Source organism: Podarcis erhardii (genome assembly GCF_964252035.2).
Source record: "Podarcis erhardii genome assembly, chromosome: 6".
NCBI classification, from domain to species: Eukaryota; Metazoa; Chordata; class Lepidosauria; order Squamata; family Lacertidae; genus Podarcis; species Podarcis erhardii.
In genome coordinates, this window is record NC_138510.1 from 58,235,919 (window position 1) to 58,256,535 (window position 20,617).

Below are 20,617 nucleotides of genomic sequence, written 5' to 3' on the forward strand. Positions count from 1 at the left end.
CTCTCGAGACAATGGAAAAGCGCAAGCCTGGGCAGTGTGCATGGAGGTGCTGGGCTGCCTAGATGACAAGACGCCCCCCCCACCCTCTCGGCCTCGCTTTCCTTCGTCTCGAGAGACAATGGAGTGCTCCTCCGGTGGTGAAGACAATAGCAGCACCAAAGTGACCTTCCCAGGGCGCAAGTCTGAGGAGCGTTTATGGAGGTCCTGGGCTGCTCAGAAAACACAATCCCCCTCTTGGGCCTCGTTGATATGGTCCAGAGGAAAGCAAAACAGTACATTTGACACCAGGGTGGCTGCAGGAGTTGACGGAAGGAGGTCTACAAGGCACCGTCCAACCGTCTTAGGCACTCCGCTCCTGATTTGTCCTGCAAGGCAGTGGACAGAGATTATTCCCCAGCAGGAGGAATGTAGTTTGGTTTCAGCACACAGAATATGATAGTAGAGCAAGTCTACTTCCAGATGGATGGAAAAACAATTAAGGTTTATTGGAACTTCTTACAGTTTCCCATGTCTCTACTGATTAGCAATAAATCTTTGAGTGAACCATGCAGATGAAAAATAAGCTTTTGAAAAATATGTGATTGCTAATGGTCTTCTCTCTGAACTCTTATTTCTCATTTTAGCACCTCAGAGGATCTCAGGGGCCCAAGGCACAGGTGGAGGAGGGAGTGTGCAGCTTGGGAGTCTGCAGCAGAGATGGTGAACGTGGGGTTGTCTCGCGTGGACGAAGCGGTGGCAGCCAAGCACCCGGGGCTACAAGAATATACTGCCTGCCAGTCTTATGCATTCATGAAGGGCATGGGGGCATTTATTACAGTCTCCGGCATGGCTTTTGCTGTTCAAAAATTCATCCGGAAGATTCACTACCCGCTCCAGTGGAACATCCTGCTCTCCTTTGTTGCAGGTTCAGTTGCAAGCTATACAGTGACTCGATGGGAGACACAGAGGTGTTCTGACTTATGGATCTTTCTGGAGAGCAAACAACCCAGTGTCCCAAATGCAGCCAAAGAGAAAGTCCCCCATGTGGACCCCCAGAAGGAGACAGAAACCGGTGCAAAAAAGAACAAGTATGGAGATGTCATGGACTAGCTTGAAAATCCTTTTGCAGAAATTTAACGCCTTTGGCTCATGGAGTCAACCCATTAAAATGGGGGGGGGGGGGCAATGGATGGAGGCAGAGCAAATGACGCTACACAACTTTTCAAAGACATCTGAAGCATCCCAGTATCAGGAAGTTTTTAATGTTTGGTGTTTTTATTTGTGTTGGAAACCCAGCCAGATGGGCAGGGTATAAATAATAAAATGATGGCTGGCGGTGATGATGATGATGATGATTTCTTTCACTATACCCCCCCCCTTAACTTCCCCACTAGTTCTGATATGGCAATGATAAGACTATAGTATTAGCAGTGAATGTCCAATTTCTTGTTTAATACGAGCCCAGTCTGCGACCTTCATGTGTTGGTTCTGTGACCCTTGCAGTCAACAAATAGTGGTTGCTTCACCTGGCCTCATGGGTGGGCTGGCCCTGGTATATATTGTTGCATGCCACCCCAATCTCTGAGCAGTGCAAGATCCCAAGGGTTCCATGCGCTTACCCGGGCTCCATGTTTCCTTTGGGAAATGAGACACAGCAGAGACTGTGGTGTCTTTATCATATATGGTTTATTTACACATATATACAACCTGAGCCTACGATGGAGGGGCTCACAGCAAACCCCCCAAATGGGTCTTCTCTCATAGCCACAGCCTTGGATTCAGACAGACATCAAACATTGCTCCCCCACCCACTTCGCTGTCTCTCCAGTTTACAGCTTTCCTAACTCCTCTAAACTCTGGCTTTACCTGTTGTGCCAATCTAGCACAACAAGCACTTTGATCCTTGGTCCTCTTAATGGCCCATCGTCCAGGATGCTAGCCTGGCTTAATTAGCTTTTGACACTTGCTGCATCCAGGAATCAGAAGTGTCTAGCACTCAGCTTAACACACAAGCCTTGATTAAATCTAACACCTGCTGGGTCCAGGGATTATAGAGGGCTGGGATCCACAAACTCATAAAAATATAGTTTTGTATCCAATGCTAGTCCCACTCAGAGTAGACCTTCTGAAATGAATGAACATGACTAACTTGGGTCCACTAATTTAAACTGGTCTTTTCTGAGCAAAACTTGGTCAGCTATAACTATGTTTGTATGCATATGCTCCCATCCTCCCCCAAAAATCCTGTGGATGCTGATGATGTATTATAAATACAGCAAAATATACAGGCTTTTGGGAAGAAATATTTAGAAATGGTGGCATTTTGAGTCATTTTTATTTGATGTCAAAACAAGAATTATGCAGAAGATAAAAAAATAATAAATTATTAGAATTTAAATCTACAGCTGAAATTTTTAGGATTCAAATCTCCAAGTGAAATTGATTCCACTGAACTGAAACCTTTTTTATCTTTTGCTTCAACAGAGCAGAATTTCAACTAAGTCCATTACTAGTTGATCATTCAAGGGTGAGGTACTATGAATTTTGTTGGTTCTGCTGATGTGTCATTAAGAACTTTTGGCTTTTGCTGATGCTTCTTTTCAGATCTTTTGGGTTTTCTTTTTTTCAATATGGGAAAGCCCCAATAAAGCAATATCTCACAGATGAAGAAATATATATCTGAGGAGGGAAAGACAAGCAAGCTAGTATTATGAATCTAAAATGCAGAATGCTGAAGGCATCAAGTTCTAGAGCATCTTTGCTATTGTCTACACAATTTGTCCAGAATAAAAAACTTAGAAAGGAGAGCAAAACCTGTAAACTTGCATTTGTCCTTGTTCTGAAGCACTTCTTAGTTTTGTTGCTGTTTTGCAAGGTTTGTTAATTTGTTTTAATTGTACCAGATATGTTGCAAAGGTCCATTTTTATTTTAATAGAACATATTCAGATTTTGGATGTGGGCCCTCATGTATTCCAGTTCTAATTCTAATCTGTAGAAATACGCATCCGGTAACAAAAAATGATCATATCCATGAAATGCACCCAGAAGGATACAGATAAGCACTGAAGCAAGCCTGTTAGCTAATTAAACATGACTGCCTCGGTATGCTATCATGTAGAGAACTGTCAGATGTACTTTGTCTAAATGGGAGGGTGGGGAGTGATAAGTGGGTTTACAGCATTTTCTCACACTTCACTGTGACCAAGAATCATCACAAGATACTGTGCAGTTGTGAGCAAAATTGATTTTTAAGGTTCAGGGCTACTAGGGGCATTCTGCCTCTATCCTACTGGTGTCTCCAGGCTTATATACTGAGTTTTCCCTACATAGGTGAGTTGCTGAAATTCATTCACGATGGCGAAGGGAATTAAAAGGCTGCTTAATTTGTCCAGCAGTGCCACACGTGCCTTGTGCAGTGTGTCATCACAGCTGCTGTGGCACAAGCACAGCAAGCAAGGATGTAATTAGAAGACCCACCTGAGAACCCAAGCACACTTGACATAGAATTCAACCCAATAAGCATCACTGCTTAAATTGAAGCGAGTTATAGCAAAACCACCAACATAGGGTGTAACTTTTGAAATGCTTACCTTTGTTACTGTCCCTTTATTGCTCTTATTGTTACATTTTGTGGAAGTGCAGTAGTTGGCATAACAACATCCAGTTCAGGGGCATCAAAAAAGTATGCCTACATTATTGGAGAAGGTGAGAAGAAGGGACAGTAGTATATTATGAATATCACAGGTTAACCTTTATACTGTACTTTTAACATTTATATTGCTTATGTGGGCAGGGAAGATGTAATACAACCATTAGCTTTACCACTGGGTTTTAAAAGATGACTGCAATACCGACTATATTGATTTAGTGAACAAATGAAACAAAAACAGATTATAGCATCAATTAATTATATGAAAAAAAGCCAAAAAGGTTTACACAAGCAAGTAAGTGCTCAAGGCATGGGATTTAAGCATGTTCAACATACTGGTTTTATATCCTACTCCAATATAGGAACACTTAGCCACTTAAACAGCTTTTAAGCCAGTCACTGATAGGCATTTGTAGACATGACTTGGTACAGAAATCCTATTTTTAAAATGCTACCCATTTCTAGAGTTATTTACAGTAAGTACAACCACATTTATTTGTGAGGATTGCAGATTTCCTCCATGAATAAAGGTCTCCATAGGTGAAGCTTTTAACTGTTCATGAAAACTGACCTAAGAAAAAACTACTGAGAAGTTAGGAAACAACTGTCATACCAAGCAACCAACAGCAAGCAAGGCATTGAGAAGTACCACCGTCACAATTGTAGCCACTGCAATCCTTCGGTTGTCATCTCTAACAGCAGGCCAAAATGTCATCACTAAAACAGATCCTGAAAGGCACAAAGCAAATACCACCAAAACCCATCTGAGAGCTTTCTGCGGAATAATCCACAATATCTGTAAAGAAAAAGAAAGGAAATGCAGCTCTAGTTTTTGCTGGTTTGAATCAGATAAAATCTTACAGAAACAGAATTTTCTGGATTTTATTGAGAAAATTAGTAAGAGCACCCACAAACGGTTTCTATATATAACCAATGTCTTGAACTCAATACTGAGTAAAGTTATAAATTGGCTGCTCTTCAAGACATAATCTAGAATTGTGGCCCACAATACAGTACATAATGATGCATATGTAGTGAACAGTAAGGTAAAGTTAAAGGGACCCCTGACCATTAGGTCCAGTCATGACCGACTCTGGGGTTGCAGTGCTCATCAAGCTTTATTGGCCAAGGGAGCTGGCGTACAGCTTCCTAGTCATGTGGCCAGCATGACTAAACCGCTTTTGGAGAACCAGAGCAGTGCACAGAAACGCCGTTTACCTTCTTGCTGGAGCGGTACCTATTTATCTACTTGCACTTTGACGTGCTTTCGAACTGCTAGGTTGGCAGGACCAGGGACCAAGCAATGGGAGTTCACCCCGTCACGGGGATTCGAACCACCGACCTTCTGATCGGCAAGTCCTAGGCTCTGTGGTTTAACCCACAGTGCCACCCGCATCCCGTAGTGAACAGTAGGCAATGGCTATTTCCAGGAAAATACTCTGCATCGCTCCTATCCAAAATCCACCATCAATCCCTTCCTTCCTTCAATAAGTTAAGATACTGATGATATTCGATACACAATTTTTTTGTTTCATTTGTCAACTAAGGGGGTCTCAAAAAAAAAAGGATCTGTCAAAAGATTCCAACAGCATCTCAGATGGTACCCATGTTCAAGCAGCAGCCCTACAGAGAAGTATTCCTCAGTGTAGCCACTTGAAACAGCATAGTGCATGGAATCCATGCACATAACAGCTGGAGGGAACAGCAAGAAGCATCCCTTCAGATTAAATTATGCACATTTCTGCAGTTTAGGGCAAATCTCAGTGAAATTTGTCCAGTATTTCCAAGATGAATTAAGCAGGCCATGAATGGATTTCTCATCTAAACTTCCCATATAAACTGTCAACAATCTGTATTGATCTGTTTATATTATTTAAAAAAATCAAAACATTTTATTCAGCACTTCCTCAAGACTCTTCATATACTCAGGAATTCTTTATATTGAACTTACCGCTGTTGGAATATAAATGAAAAGTGAATAGCCATAAACGCACACAATCTCAAGAAATGAGTAGGATACTATGTTCACAACTTTACTGTTTCTCCACATAAGAAATCCCCAGAGAGCTAGAGGAACTAGCCAAGCATATGCATAGATGGCTGTAGCAGCTATGGACACTGTAAAGAGATTTATTTCAGCATTCAGAATCACAGCAAAATAATCAAGGCTATCACATCACAGAAATACTGGCCTCAAAGGATGTAAATTAAAACTACCTAACAGCTGGCTGCATTACTCTGTGTTTGATTGATAATCATCTGGCAGCAGTTAACCTTTTGAAATCAGGTCTCACAGGCTACACCTTAAAATATGCCTCTGTTATCTCTGTCACTCAGTAAGAGAAATGGAACACTGAATTAGGCTGCCAAAGTTACTGAGCCTCTCTATAACACAACACCCATACATAACTAAGAGCAATTACCTGATACATGCATTCTCTTATGGTCACCCAGCTCTTTCTGGCTGCTCCCTAAGCCATTCCTGTCTTCACTTGCCTAAGCTCTCAGTCTAGGTCAGGCAATATTATACACATCATATCTACAGCCTCTTCCTGGCTTCTAATTTGGTGAGGAACTTAGTATCTTGAACTGCCATGTACTTCGGAACAAAACCCATGTCTCCCTTTATATGGTGGCTAACTGTATCTTAAATTTCTTCTTCTGTTATCTTAGCTAGAACAGTGAACCACCAGGAATTCAAATGTATTTGGAATACAGCTTTTAACACAAACCTTTTCGGAATTCAGGCACATAATGGAAATCAGGTTTGCCCAGATGGATGAAAAATTTTGAAAGGTTGCCACTGATAGCAATGGCAAAGACTAACGTGGCACATATCCAAAAGGGACCTTAATGGAAACAAAAGGAAAAGATCATTTATTCTGACTGACTGACCCAGTGTTGGAAAAAAATTAAGTTCTTTCATGACAATTTTAGCATTTGCACGTACCATAAAGATCTGGATTACTTCGAATATACAGTCTTACAAAGTTTTTCCCTGGTACTGGAAAAACAGAACCTTTGATTCTGTCGAGGACCTAATAAAAGTAAAACAAAACATTTGACTGAAGATAAATGATTTTAATTAAATTATTTAATTAAATTATTGTGACATCTGAACTAGATAATTGCTTTGAGTGTTTGAAATGGCACAGTTGTCTGGCTATCCCCTCTGTATTTTCTTCTTGCTTCAGTTGTAAGAATGGTTTGCTAATCCCTCCTCCCCACCTACTTCTGATATTGCTGCATAACACTCATCCTATTGTTTCCATAGTTGACATCCACAGTTAAGCTTCCATTGAAATTTGATGACTTAGCACACACTAGTAAAGGGTGCAAGCATGCGGCACTTTGAATAACAGGTTGCATTTGTGGACAGAACTCCAGAGACTGAAGTGCACAGCAAACTCTGCTGATAAGTATTATAATATTCCTACAAAAGTAGTAATCACACATGCATTGATTGGTATTGACAATTTCAAGTGGCAGGGAGTGGCAACAGGCCAGATACATTTTCAAAAAGAATGAATCATTTGTACTTTTTTTTGCTTGGAGACCTATGAATATGGAAAAATGATGAACTCTGAACAGTTGCAGATAGTATCCACTACCAGCTCTGCTATGCACAAAAAAGCAAGCTGAAGATCACTTGCGCATGGTGCCTTAATAGAGACATTACTGCAGATTACAAACCTGGTATGTATCGACATCAAAAAATGTTTGGTAATACTCAAATGTCCAGAATGGGGCGCTTTTCTTCTGTCCGGCAAGCAACTGAAATATAAGATTTTAGAAGAGGAGAAAAAGATTGCTAATTCAATATTAGCGTGTCATTTTAACAGGCAGGTCTTTTTAACTCATAGGAATTGCAGATATCTTTGAGCAAAGTGGGAAAAGACATTTCAACTTGGAAGAATAATTTTCAGCAAAAAGTATGCCAAATATATTATTGTTACCACCCTGCTAATTCTCCAAGCCCATCTTTCTGAAACAGTGTGTGTGGTATTGTCAGGCGACTGGCCACAAGTTCAGACAACCTGGTACCAACCCTATGTCCTTCAGTTAACTCTAGCCACTCCACTCAGGAATTATCTATTTCATCACTGCCTGTTATATGTGCTGTATATAATCTCTTCCAATTTGCAGTCCTGTGGGAAAGCCACACACAGCACTACAGAGGATTCACACACCTCTGGTCAAAGCGGGGAAAGTATTGCCACTGAACAAATCTTCCAGTGGCTAGAAAGAAATAAATTCAATAGAATGCATTTCAATAGAAGGGTACCAACAAGCCATGTAGAACAGTTTTCACACGGAATATTCTGAAGTTAATTATTTTTATTCGATATCTGCTTACATATACAAGTGCCCCAAACCATTAATGTAGTGCTTACCACCTGAAATTGTAACAAGTACGAGAGCACTTTCACAAACCAGTTCAGGGCTAACAGAGAAAACAGCAAGTGAATAATGATAACAAAAAAGCTCTCCTATCCCCATTCCAACCTACACCCCATGAGCTATCTTCCAATACTGTGCCTACCAATCGAACACCCTATCTGGGGTATTAAACTTCTCAGGAATACAATCTTTTTGCTACAGAGCAGCCTGGCCAAGGACTAGCCTATGTTTTCCCTTCTCACAGATGACTACCCCAAGTGGCTTCTGCTGCCATTTACACACAACATATTCAATTTATTTAAAATAGCTGTTGTACTAATTAAAAGCTTGAGGAGGAAAATCAGTCTGTCAGAAAACATCTTTACACTGTCCTCTAACCTCAGTCTTATCAGAATCATCTGTCCCCAATAGCTCATCATCCTCCTCTCTCCCAGAATCTTGCAGATGTCCGTGCTTTGTTTTTGGTTTCTCAGCTGGTTCATCAATGCTTATTGTGACAGCATCCGGATTTGCTGCCAACAAATTGGCTGCATCATCAAATTCTGAAAAACAAATCATTCCAATAAAGTTTAGATTTTCACATTGCTAACTGTCAGGGCATGCAACTGTATGAAATTAGTAGGGCTCTCCCATCATTATGTTGCAAAGCTTGTGTTGGCGCCCAGTTAAAAAGATTCCCCCCCCCCCCCGAGTAAGATGTGCTGCTGGTCTACCTCTTGCACACTAGCTGATGGCAGACCTGAATCTACACCCTAGGGTTGAGTTCACTAGACAGAAAGGCTATTTGAACTAGTGCATATTGAAAGGGGAGCAGCACAGAAACATAAATCAATAGGTGCAGGAGACAAATTAATACTAATGGTATAAACCCACACACATTTTAAGTAATTAGAACAGCAGTAGACTGCCAGAACAGAAACAATTCACGTCTACTGCAATTTTCACCAATGGCAAGCTCCAAAAGGAGTCACTCCTCCTACTTGTCTGCTGTAACTGTCGGCTTTCTATACATTTGAACCAGTGGCATACTACCTAACTGTAGGAACTGTAACTGGGCTTTCAGTCCTAATTAGAATAAGCACCTAGCAAATTGGCAGAACTTTAAGCGATTACTTAATGCTCTCTTCATGTGCAAAATGCTCCATCACTTTTCCCATAATATTCCCATTATGTAGAGATGACTGAGCTCAGTTCCATAACTGATAAACGCTGCTTTTAAAACAATCAGCAGTAATGTTGAGCTCGCAAGACTGTGCATTATGAAACATGGTTTAATTATATAAGTGGTATTAATGCAATGGCCCCGTGCACATACTGCAGAATAATTCAGAGACTTTAAGTGTAATTTTATAAGTTACCATGAAACTTTAGGTCATCCACAGTTGCCATTCATGCACCAATGTCCCAACGAAGTGCTCAGAAGTGAAAAATAGCTGGAAAACATGAAGCAGATTAAATACAGTTTCAAATTAAAAATGGAACTCTATTATTCACATATTGGCAAAACTGAAACACAGAGCTCTGGAATCTATGAAACATCCTGGAAATTTGAAGAAACCTTCAGACAGACTCCCAACAAGATTAGTCCCCTTCATCCAGATTACTACAAGCAATAAGGAGAATGATATAAATACGGATATAACAGGCAGAATTATTATTATTTACTAAATTTCTATACCGCCCTTCATCCAAGGATCACAAATAAACGGCTCAGGCAGACTATAACAGGGGAAAAGGAAAGCAATCCCTCCTTAGTACAGCTTTTTAAATAGAAACATACAAGCCAACTAACCTGGGTGCAACTACCTTTCTGGCAATTAATAAACTAGATTACAAAAAGCAAACTCAAAAGTCTAAGGCCTGAATCACACAAACAAAAAAGCAACCTGATGTCTGCTAGAAATCCAAATGCGATTCCTTATGTTCTTTTTAAATAATATATTAGTCATCTTTGCCTTGTGAAAGGCAACAAAAAGTCACAAACACACAGGATGAAGGCTGCACTGTATCTGTAAGCATGTCAAATGCCCTACAAATCTGCACCACTGCCAATGATTCTCTTCAGTGATTTACTGTGGTATGGTGAAAAGTTGCCAGATCCATACAGTGACGGTTGCCCTGGATGGCTGTCTTACTATGTGGTCACAGCCCCAGAGGTACCTTTCCAGTAGCACTAGCCCCCCAGTATCTTTCCTGGTGCTCTTGCTGCTTCTTACACCACATACACAAATCTAGGGGCACTTCCTCAGAAGCAGTTTTGTGCTGCTTTATCTTTCAAGTCCTAAGGTTGCTGACGGAATATCCTACTGGAAATCTGTAGTGGTCAAGGTATGGGAAAGCAGGCAGGCAGGTATTCTGGCCACTGCAGTCTTCCAGCAGGGAAGGAAAAAACTACCCAGTGCCTAATAGCCGCCCCACCCCCCAAAAAAAACCCAACCCTGAAGTGCTTTGGGGAACCCATGAAGCTAACTTCCAAGCAAATACGTTTTTATTACATGGAGACTGAAGACGTAGCAACAGACAAGCCTTGATGTAACCAGCAGCCTTGCGCTCGTTACCTATCCATACGTCAGCCCCAAATCACTTCCCAGTTCCATGCAAATCACCGCCGCTTCCATATTTAATGCCATAAAGGGGGCTGCGAGGGAGAAAACCCACCCTTGGCACTGCTAAGGCGGTTAAAGGACACGAAAGAGGGACCCATCTGCATTAAGAGATGCCTCTTACGGCGGGAAGAGAGGGGCAGCAGCCATCGCTTCCCTTCCCTGCGGTCCTATTTGGGCGCAGTGAATAAGCCCCCGGCTGCATCATTCGAACGGGGGGACTGCGCACCAGGGAGCCGGCAAGGGGGTGGTGTTCCACCCGCGCAGACACGGGTCTCTCTCTTTCCCCCTAACGTGTGAAGCCTCCCTTTGGGCCAGGCCGCAGGGTGGACCCTCTCCTTCCCTCCCACCCACCCACCCACCCACTCCACGAGGCGGCGCCGCGGCCACTACCTCCCGGTGCCAAAAAAGGGACGCTACGTACCGGGGGCCTGTGTTGCCGGAAACGGCAAGGGCTCGGCGGCTGCTTTAACTTCTCTCCTCCTTAAAGAGACAGGGCGCCCTTTAAGAGGCCCGAGCCGACCGGCGCGTCTCTCTGTCGCTCTCCTCCTGTCCCCTCCCTTTAAAGAGAAAGCGAGCACCGGGCGCCTTATAAAGCCCAGCAGATTTGTCGCGGCAGGTGAGATTAGGGGTGCGGAAGCTTGTGCCGCAATAAATGTGTTAACCTTCCAAGCTGCCGCTCTGCCTTTTGCAGAGCTGCCTGTAAAGGACAAACTGTAATCCTATGCATGCTCCCTTGGGAGTAAGCTCCAAGGGCTGCCTGCCTGCAGGTTCTTGAGCTGGTTACTCATTCAAACAGCCTCTTTTCCTCCTTCTCGCACCATGATTTCAAGATCCCCGTTCTCTGCTCCGATGGGCAGCGCAGTACCGCCTTCACACGACCTTCCTTAATGATCTCGCTAGGAAGCTTTCAGCCTCTGAAGGCGGAGCAAACTGTTACATCTTCCCTTAAAGTGATGAAGAAACGCTCGCTCCAAAAGAGATGTGTGGGAACTGAGCAGGGGGACGCCGATAAACAGGTTTGTTTTCTTCCCGGCAGCTCCCTCGTCTTTCACAAACCGTGTTGTTCAGAGACGCAATAGACCAAACTCTACCTGTTGCTTAATCTTTATGCTTGCTGGATTGCCCAGCTGTTAAAAGTAAACAGAAGTCCTCCGCTGCCACACAGCCTCAAGCATTCTGCTTTCATATGTGAAATGGGAACAGTGGCTGTTGTGAGAGCAAGTGCAGCAGTACATGCACAATACAAATAACAATAGGATATTAAAGGGAGATGGGAATTATCCATACAGCTGATATGCACAAGGGCCACACTTACTTTTTTTTAAAGAAGTCAAGTGGTGGGGGGGGGGGTCAGGAATTATGATAAAAAAACAAACAAAAAATGTAATTCCTGTTCATATTCCTCAGTTCAAACAAATTAAATCATTCTAAAATGTGATCCTGGTTCTGAATCCTCCAGCAGTAATAATTGGTGCACCGAAATACTATTGGAACAAGTACAAACCCTACAGCACAGCAGAAGGGATACACCCTTGATTCCTGGAAACTGCAAATTATTTATTCTGATTAACATTTCATTTACCGTAACCTTTAGAATGGCAGTTGGTGAGCCAATAGCAGAAGTCTTGCATATGCATGTTCAAAAGCTAAGCTACTTCATCTACTTTCCCCCTCTCTCAACTTTGCACAACACAGCAGTCTCTCATTCTGGCAAGATGTTCAGAATCAGGACATTGGTGCAAAAGTTCTGGATTCTCTTTGAAGTGTGCTTCTTTACGGCTGTTGGTAAAATCTGCTTGATCTTATTCCCAGCTACCGCGAAGAGATATATTTTGAAACAAGGGGGAAAGAGCAGCATGGCAAGAAACCCCAATTTCGACTATGAAAACTGGGGTCCAACTTTCTTCAGTTTCCAGTACTTACTCTTCGTCTTGAAAGTCAGATGGCAAAGGCTAGAAGACGAAGTGTTTCAAGGCTGTCCTGCTCCTAACACCCCTCTAGTAGATTTTAGAGGGGAAATACGTCACATACTGGACTTCATGCATGGTAAGTTGAATATTTTTAAAGGTCTCCTGGTATTTGTTAACACAAACTGCTGTTTGGCAACTCATTTCAAAACATGGTTTCTGATTCTGTACTGTTAGCTTATCGTGAACCATGGTTTGACAATTTAGACACCACATTAAACAATAATTAAGTGGGTGGGTGTGCAGCCTGAATTGAGCCAGAACATATTGAGAAAATTGGGGAAGGTTACAAAAGGCACAAAACAACTCAGGCCAGATATAATTACCTGGAATTACAAATTGGGTGGTGAAATGGCAAGGTCTCTATTTCATGTGCATATTAATGACTTGAGAAGAACTCCAGTAAGTAAGCAGCAGATCTCAGACTCTCTTCTCCCTGGTCAGATCCAGACCATACATTCAAAGCACATAACTTCCCTCAAAGAATTATGGGGACTGGTAAGGGTGTAAGGAATTGTAGTTCTGGCAAGAGGGAGGAGAGAAAATGACAGTTTCCGGTAACCATATGCTTTGAAAATGCATTGAATTTCTTTTAAGCACATGATGTGGGTCTAGAAAAGAGACAGTGATTACTAAAGCTCCAGGTTGCCCAAATGTACTCTCAGGACAAAGAACAAACACAAAACACACTTTGCTCTCTCTTACAACATACTCTTCAATCATTAAGCTGCACTTTATAAGTAACTGCAAAGTCTTTAAAATGCACAGAAAAGTCAAAGCATGCATATGCGCATTCTCAAAACTTACACTGTATGGTCTGCGTGTTCTTGGTTGTTGAGGATGACTGAGGCAAAATGTGTTTTGGAATAAGAACCAAAGAAAGATATTTCATAGACTGTCATGAAAGGGTGATACTGTTATGTACAGTGGTACCTCGGGTTAAGTATTTAATTCGTTCCGGAGGTCCGTTCTTAACCTGAAACTGTTCTTAACCTGAAGCACCACTTTAGCCTATGGGGCCTCCCGCTGCCGCCGCGCCTCCGGAGCACGATTTCTGTTCTCATCCTGAAGCAAAGTTCTTAACCTGAGGTACTATTTCTGGGTTAGCAGAGTCTGTAACCTGAAGCGTATGTAACCTGAAGCATATGTAACCCGATCTCACCCTGGGCCAGCAGGGGGATACTGTAGATAGTTTTCACTCAGGTCCATATATGCAAATAAGGAATTGAAAGTGACGTTCAGTGATTGGATAGTTACAGAAAGTTGTTACTCTTGCGTTGTAGTGGAGCTCTACATAAGCAGGCTGGCTGAACCCTTCAGTTCAGTTCTGTTCTGGGCTGTGAATAAACAAGAGCTGTTTGAAGACTCACTGTGTCGTCTGATATGTTCACCCACAACTTAACAGATACCATGAAGATCATAATGGCTAGCTAAGTCAGTAGAGCATGAAACACTTAATCTCAGGGTCATGGGTTCAAGCCTCACATTGGTGAAAAGATTCCTGCATTTCTGGGGCTGGACTAGATAACCCTTGTGGTCCTTTCCAACTCTTCAGTTATATGATTCTATGAGGTTGTAGGTGGCCCATTTGAGATGCAGGATAAATGGAAGCACCCTTAGCATACTGGAAAATGTATGTGTGGAATCCGGCATAGAGCTAAGGCAATTGTTCCATCTCCTTCTCCTCCCCTTCCCCCATTAAATGCATTCTATGAGTTTCCCTAACCCAATGGAACAGATTTGAGGAGGGTGCAGGGTGTGCACAGAGGAGCAGAAGAAGTCCCATTGTGCAAGCAGAAATCCTTGCTGTAATGGGATACATTAGTAGAATGCCATCCTGCTTGTCTCCCAAGGTTTGAGTTCCCATAGGATCAAATGTTAGATGTCCTGCGTACAAGGAATGTGGAAGAATTATTGACTGGTACTTTTTAAGGAAAACACTTTAATTCTAGTTTCATTACACTTTGAAGACTGCTTATGTCTGTTGCAGGAACGAGGCCTTTGGTCTTGGCATTTGGAAGCTGTACCTGACCTTCATTTATGTTCAAATTTGGCAAATTCAAGAAGCTCATCGAAGACTTCAGATTTGCAGCAGATTTCCTTATAATCTACATTGAAGAAGCTCATGCCTCAGGTAAAGTAAGATTACTATGGGCAATTTCTACACACATTCACACATCCCTCTCTATCCTCTATCCAGTCAAGCAAAAACACTCAAGGAGGGTACAAATCAGGGCTCGTGAGGAGCATGGCTGAGGAGGGTATATCACTTGGGGATAGTTTTAAGGGTAAGATAGAGAGGCCTGCAAGGCCACATTTGCCCTCACCCCTGGGCCTCAGGTGTCCCATTACTGTCATAGCATATAGACAGTAACTAAACTACTATAGCATATTTTAAATTCAGGAACAGGGAACAAGTGATCCTCCAGATGTTGTTGGATTCCTACACCCATCAGCCATAGCCAGCCATGGACAATGGTCAGGGATGATGGGAGTTGTAGTCCAACAATATTTGGAAGGTCACAGATTTCCTGTATCTGTTTTAATTGTTAATTTCTTAAAAGGGATTAGAAGATGCAAGAAAGTGCTTGTATGCCTCTAAATATGTTAACCTTTTGGTCTCAGTATTGAAAATCAAAACAAATGCTTCAAAACTAGGGTGCTTGGTTAGCCACATCAATTTTAAAAATGAGGACTTAAATACTTTGGGTGGTATTCAACTAAGTTTCACTGAGAATGCACCCACTGAAATTAATAAACATGGCAAAGTTAGGTTCAATAATTTAATAGATCTACTCCGAATAAAACTTAAATTGAATACCACCTTTTGCCAAGTTTGCCTCATTTATAAATCAGTAAAAACTGGATTAAAATATAAATTTTATTATCCAACTTAATACTCCGACATACAATTCTACAATTCTGAAGGTTATTAATAAATGTTGCTATGACTAGATGCTATATGATTAGCCTAATCATGCTGTTTGCTTTAGATGGATGGGCTTTTAAGAACAATATTGCCATTAAAAGTCATCAAACCCTCCAAGATCGTATCCAGGCTGCACAGGTCCTACTGAAAGAGAATCCCTCATGTCCAGTGGTTGTAGACACAATGGAGAACCTAAGCAGTTCCAAGTATGCAGCTCTACCAGAAAGGCTTTATGTCCTTCAAAAAGGAAATATTATCTACAAGGTAATAAAAATGTTATTAGTTTGGTAGGACCCTTGCGTTCAGCACAGCATGTATCACAACATGATAGTTCGTCTGGGTAGCCTGAGTGCCTTAGATCATATTATTAAGAAAAGGTACGGAATAATTCCTACCCTGGTGTGAGTCAACCAAGAACCTTCTCATGAAAGTGGAGACTACGTCCATTTCATTGTCTTCTTTTAGAGTTAACTTGGAATCCGCCTTGACTTAGCAGGCCTCCTGAATTTACCTGTTTCTAAATGTCATTAACTTTACCAAGATTCGATCCTATGAGAACTGCAACTTGAATCTCCTTAAAGAGAAAGAGATACAGTAGTCTACTGCAGGGGTAACCTGCGTAGTGCCTTCAAGAAAAGACTCCAGAAGTTTTACTCCAGCAGTTTTAGTCCAACAAAATCTGGAGGGCACCCTGTTAGCTACGCTGGCAACTACATTGTGTTTCTCTCTCGTGCTTGTATAGTTGCAAAATATGCATTACATATAAATATGTGCAAGGAAATGTGTGAAGGAAGTCAGGTTTGGAGGGTTGCCATTCTGAGCTGAGCAGACTAGAGATAAAGAGGTGTTTAACCCTCTTCCATCTTAAGGTTTCCAAACCTAGTTCCTTTCCCCCTTGCCCTGTGGGATTCCATGTACTTGTCGAACAAGCACCTGGGACCTTGTGGGAGAAAAAGCAGTTTGGGAGTAACTTGAACCTGAAGGAAATGCTGCAGGAGCGCGATGTGTTTGCTTATCTGTTCAGAACAACAGCCCTCCAAATCTGCTTTTCTTAACAAAAAAACACAGCATGCATTTATTTAGTTCCTTGAATTTATTTCTCACCCTTTCTCCCAGTGTAATCACTTGTGTAATTTTGCCTCTCATCTCACATGAGATAGAAAACAATAACTTAGTTGGGAGATACAGTATTTGTATAATTGCAAACCATTTTGAATTCTATTTTTGACATCTAATTGTTAAATAATTAGCTGGTGCCAAATATTGTCTCACTAAATACTTTTCATGAAGATGAGGAATATTTTGTACAACCTGCATTCTCCTCCCTAGAAATTGCTCATAATGGTATTTCTTTTACAGGGTGGAGTGGGACCCTGGAATTATCACCCAGAAGAAGTACGTGAAGTCTTGGAAAAACTGCTTTAGAACTATAAAACAGGCCTAATAACAATCTCATATGTGAACAATACAGTAACGTCATAGTCTGTTGATTAAAGGCTACATACAACCCATGAAGTCCTCCCACTAGTGCATGGACTTCTGCCTGCACAATAGAACTTCCCCCCTTTTCTACCCAATAATATTTTGAGGGGGTTGCTCTGCCCTCTGGATCAGATTGGAAGGAGAAGGATGTTGGGAGAGGAAGTTCTAGTGTGCTAACAGGAAAACTTATTTGGATACAACCAATTCTTACTTTATTTTACAGATTTATTGAGAAATGATAATATAAAGAATAAACAAACATGAAAAGCAGAGCCATCATACTCCATCGACATAAATCCTTGCATCTGATGAGCTGTGGTCTTAAGATAGCAAAATTTCTTGACACAAGGGAGACAGAAAGTTCAACACAACAGAGTCAGACAAGTATGAAATAAAGTCCCACCAAACTGTGTAAAAAAAGGTATAGATCTTCTGCACCTTGGGAAACTCATGGTTTGTGTGTTATCTTCTCCACAAATGTCCACATGGATACAACCAATTTTTAAAGGTATTCATATTCATTTAGAGGAGATTTAGAATATATACAAAGGAAAAAATCCAATTTAGTTGGAACGAGGAAAACTGGCAGACTGTTAGAAAGCAATCATTAGTCCTCAATATAAGGAGCGCAAATACACACACTAAATTAAGCATCTAAATAACTGAAGTGCAGCCTGCAAGTGTTGCAAATATCAATCATTGTGGCCTAAGTAACATATGAAAACAGCAGTCCCATAGTAATTTGAGAAACAGCTGTATAAAGATGGGTCCATGGAACAAGCAATTAATGTGAAGTGGCTCACCAGACACTTCCAATGATCTCCCATCCCTGACAACACTACATAACAAAACAAAAAACTGTTGTGGTGCAGTGCATGGCAGGTGGCTCCACATGAAGGGATTGCCACATTAAACAGCCTGTATGCCAGGGGTGGGGGATCCTTGGCCTGCGGGTCTCTCCCAAACATTAGTTATTCAGCTGGAAACAGCTAAGATGAAAGGAGGTTTTTGGATTGTGCAAAGTGCACACTTGCAGCTGCTTCCTCTGCTAGAATGGACTATTTCTTCAGGTGATCAGATTATCTTTCTCAGTCAAAACAGAGCAGTGGTATGGGTAGCATGTCTAACGTTTGTAATGTTTATTCGAGGAGGTTATAGAAAATTTCTGAGATATTGTAATGGTTTGTTAGTCTTGTTTCTATTAATATTTGTTTATGATGGTCATAGCTTAAAACGAGGGGCTGTGACCTGATTTACAAAAAAAAAATATTAACAGAAACAATATACTAAATTATTATGATCAAACTGTCTCATACCATCTTTACAGGCTTGCAGTTTTTAAGTGTCATCATTTGATATTGTGGTTGTCAAAAGGAGCAAAGGAGAAACACCAACTACAGAATGCTGGATGGTGGTGGTTGCATTGGTGAAAGACAGAGGCTTATTCCATAACTGATCGCTTTAAGCTCTTTGTTTTCTAAGGCTGTATTGGATACATAATATGCAGGACAGATTTTGATGCCAGAAGATTCCTGAATATTCATCCAACTCAGACCATTGCTAGAACAAATGCCTTGGAAGGAATACTGTAATTTTCGGTGGATCTGTCCAGCTAGCAATGTTAGTGTACTAGTTAGTTGCTAGTGTGCAATTATAGCACACTATTTGTTGTTGGTGGTGGGATGCGGGTGGCGCTGTGGGTTAAACCACAGAGCCTAGGACTTGCCGATCAAAAGGTTGGTGGTTCGAATCCCCGCGACGGGGTGAGCTCCCGTTGCTCGGTGCCTGCTCCTGCCAACCTAGCAGTTCGAAAGCACACAGTGCAAGTAGATAAATAGGTACCACTCCGGCGGGAAGGTAAATGGCGTTTCCTTGCGCTGCTCTGGTTCGCCAGAAGCAGCTTAATCATGCTGGCCACATGACCTGGAAGCTGTACGCCGGCTCCCTCGGCCAATAAAGCAAGATGAGCGTCGCAACCCCAGAGTCGGTCACGACTGGACCTAATGGTCAGGGGTCCCTTTACCTTTATTTGTTATTGTTAACACTACCTATGAATCTGTCTTCTTAAGATATTATAAGCATTCCCAAGTATACAAATGTACCTGTTGAGATTATTTTACATTTGGCTTAAAAAAGCAAACTGGGAACCATATAGCATGCTTGGTTGAACATGCTGCCTTAGCCTGATATGACCTGGACTCCAACAATATGTTGAGGGCCACAGGTTCTCCATCCTTGCCATATTTACCGAAATACACTTGAAATTCTTCCCACTTTCAAAAGCAGTATGGCATGTGATGTGAAAAGCTACTCTTTGAGAAACTGCAAGCTCAAAGGCCCTTTGTGTATCTGAGACTAGTCATATGGTCCTTTTGATCCTAAATATTGCTTATCTGGGTCTTGCTTGGCCTACACCCAACCATGATGATATGTTCTGTGCATACAGTAGAACAGCCATGATGGAGTAAAATGGACATTGTACCATGTCTGGCTCTTTCCTGTGAAAGCTGCTTGAATCTGAGTGCACATTTTTGCTGTTTTCAGTCAAGGCTTCCAGTGACTTGGCATTCTGCAGAGTGGCAGAAAAGCAATCACATCACCTAAACAAAGTGAGAGCCTAATGTTTTGGCAAACTGATCCTGGTAGTGTGTCAAAGCTCCCTTCATGAAGAACCACTTGTACAACAGGGTCCCGTTTGTTCATCTTTCTTCCTTCTCCCATATGGATTATGGTAATACATAGTCCATGTTTATGGGAGTCTGTCCATACAAACAGTAAAACTGAAAGGAAAAAAAATTAATGGAAAGATCCAGCCCCATAGTCCCTTTACTGATTGATATAAAAGGCATGCTCAGTTCTTCTACATCTTTTATTTGGGGAGGGGAAGGTTGCACAGTTTATGGTTTTATCCTTTCCTGCTGCTTTCCACCTTACTTCGCAATCTGATCCACAGGATCTGGTCTATTGCTGTATGCTTGGGAACTATGAATTTCATTGCTCTAATATGCTAGGAACGTATAATTATTTACAACAGATTGATTGGAGAGAGATAGCTGTTATGTTATTCACTTGGATTGATTGCTTTGTCAGTGGATGCCATTTGTTAATCAATATGCAAATCATATCCAATGGCTAAATATTTAATCATATTTTGTATTCATTACTATATATTCTATTTTCTATATGCATTCTGTATCATTTATAATTCTATTTCACATCATCTCCAATTGTTCATCTCTATTATTGTTTATATATCAATAAACCAAGTAATTAGCTTCAGTTACATTCAGCAGTTTGTGGTTTTTCTTGGGTGTTTGTAATTTACTCCCTGTCTCCCTGGGTTGCCATCCTGAACAAAATCGAACCTTGACTGGGATCCAATGGATGTAAGTGCATTGGCCAGGGTTTTGCATGGTGTGCTCTGATGTTGATTTGATCTTTCTGTCAAGAAGCTTGAACTTCACATACTCATAAAAGGGGATATCAAAACTGTCAGGGATACCTCTGAAACAGATAGCTAACCATTTTTGCACAAGTGGTTCACTCCACTTTGAATGCTCTGACAATACTGTAAAATTTATTTGTGTCAAGAGGACCTCTTGA

The 20,617-nt window shown here is 41.5% G+C and overlaps 3 protein-coding genes and 1 long non-coding RNA gene across 8 annotated transcripts in view; 3 read left to right on the top strand and 1 right to left on the bottom strand.

The window, feature by feature from the left end:
• LOC309344523 overlaps positions 1-20,297 on the top strand; it is a 69,622-nt gene extending 49,325 nt beyond the window's left edge. The window contains exon 2 of the long non-coding RNA XR_014157756.1: positions 18,872-20,297. This is a non-coding gene — a long non-coding RNA (uncharacterized lncRNA). The remainder of the gene's footprint in view (positions 1-18,871) is intronic.
• TMEM141 (transmembrane protein 141) lies at positions 71-1,306 on the top strand. Its single transcript, XM_081866948.1, has 2 exons — positions 71-201; positions 624-1,306. The coding sequence occupies exons 1-2, from the start codon at positions 119-121 to the stop codon at positions 1,087-1,089; spliced, it is 549 nt and encodes a 182-aa protein (XP_081723074.1). The 5' UTR covers positions 71-118; the 3' UTR covers positions 1,090-1,306.
• Positions 2,296-11,674, bottom strand: YIPF1 (Yip1 domain family member 1). 5 transcript variants are annotated; one of them, XM_081866940.1, is made up of 10 exons: positions 11,455-11,674; positions 9,389-9,463; positions 8,409-8,572; positions 7,323-7,403; positions 6,580-6,667; positions 6,362-6,478; positions 5,581-5,747; positions 4,243-4,425; positions 3,571-3,668; positions 2,296-2,658 (listed from the first exon to the last, which is right to left on the bottom strand). In XM_081866940.1, exons 2-9 carry the CDS (start codon positions 9,417-9,419, stop codon positions 3,576-3,578), a joined length of 924 nt encoding a protein of 307 aa, XP_081723066.1. In that variant the 5' UTR covers positions 9,420-9,463; positions 11,455-11,674; the 3' UTR covers positions 2,296-2,658; positions 3,571-3,575. The 5 variants fall into 5 exon arrangements, with proteins under 5 accessions (XP_081723066.1, XP_081723065.1, XP_081723069.1 ...); XM_081866939.1 differs by lacking the exon at positions 11,455-11,674 and adding an exon at positions 11,058-11,443; XM_081866943.1 differs by lacking the exon at positions 11,455-11,674 and adding an exon at positions 10,863-10,964.
• On the top strand, positions 12,217-20,297 carry DIO1 (iodothyronine deiodinase 1). Its single transcript, XM_081866946.1, has 4 exons — positions 12,217-12,682; positions 14,594-14,737; positions 15,597-15,796; positions 16,892-20,297. The coding sequence occupies exons 1-4, from the start codon at positions 12,232-12,234 to the stop codon at positions 16,955-16,957; spliced, it is 861 nt and encodes a 286-aa protein (XP_081723072.1). The 5' UTR covers positions 12,217-12,231; the 3' UTR covers positions 16,958-20,297.
• Positions 20,298-20,617: the final 320 nt, after the last annotated feature.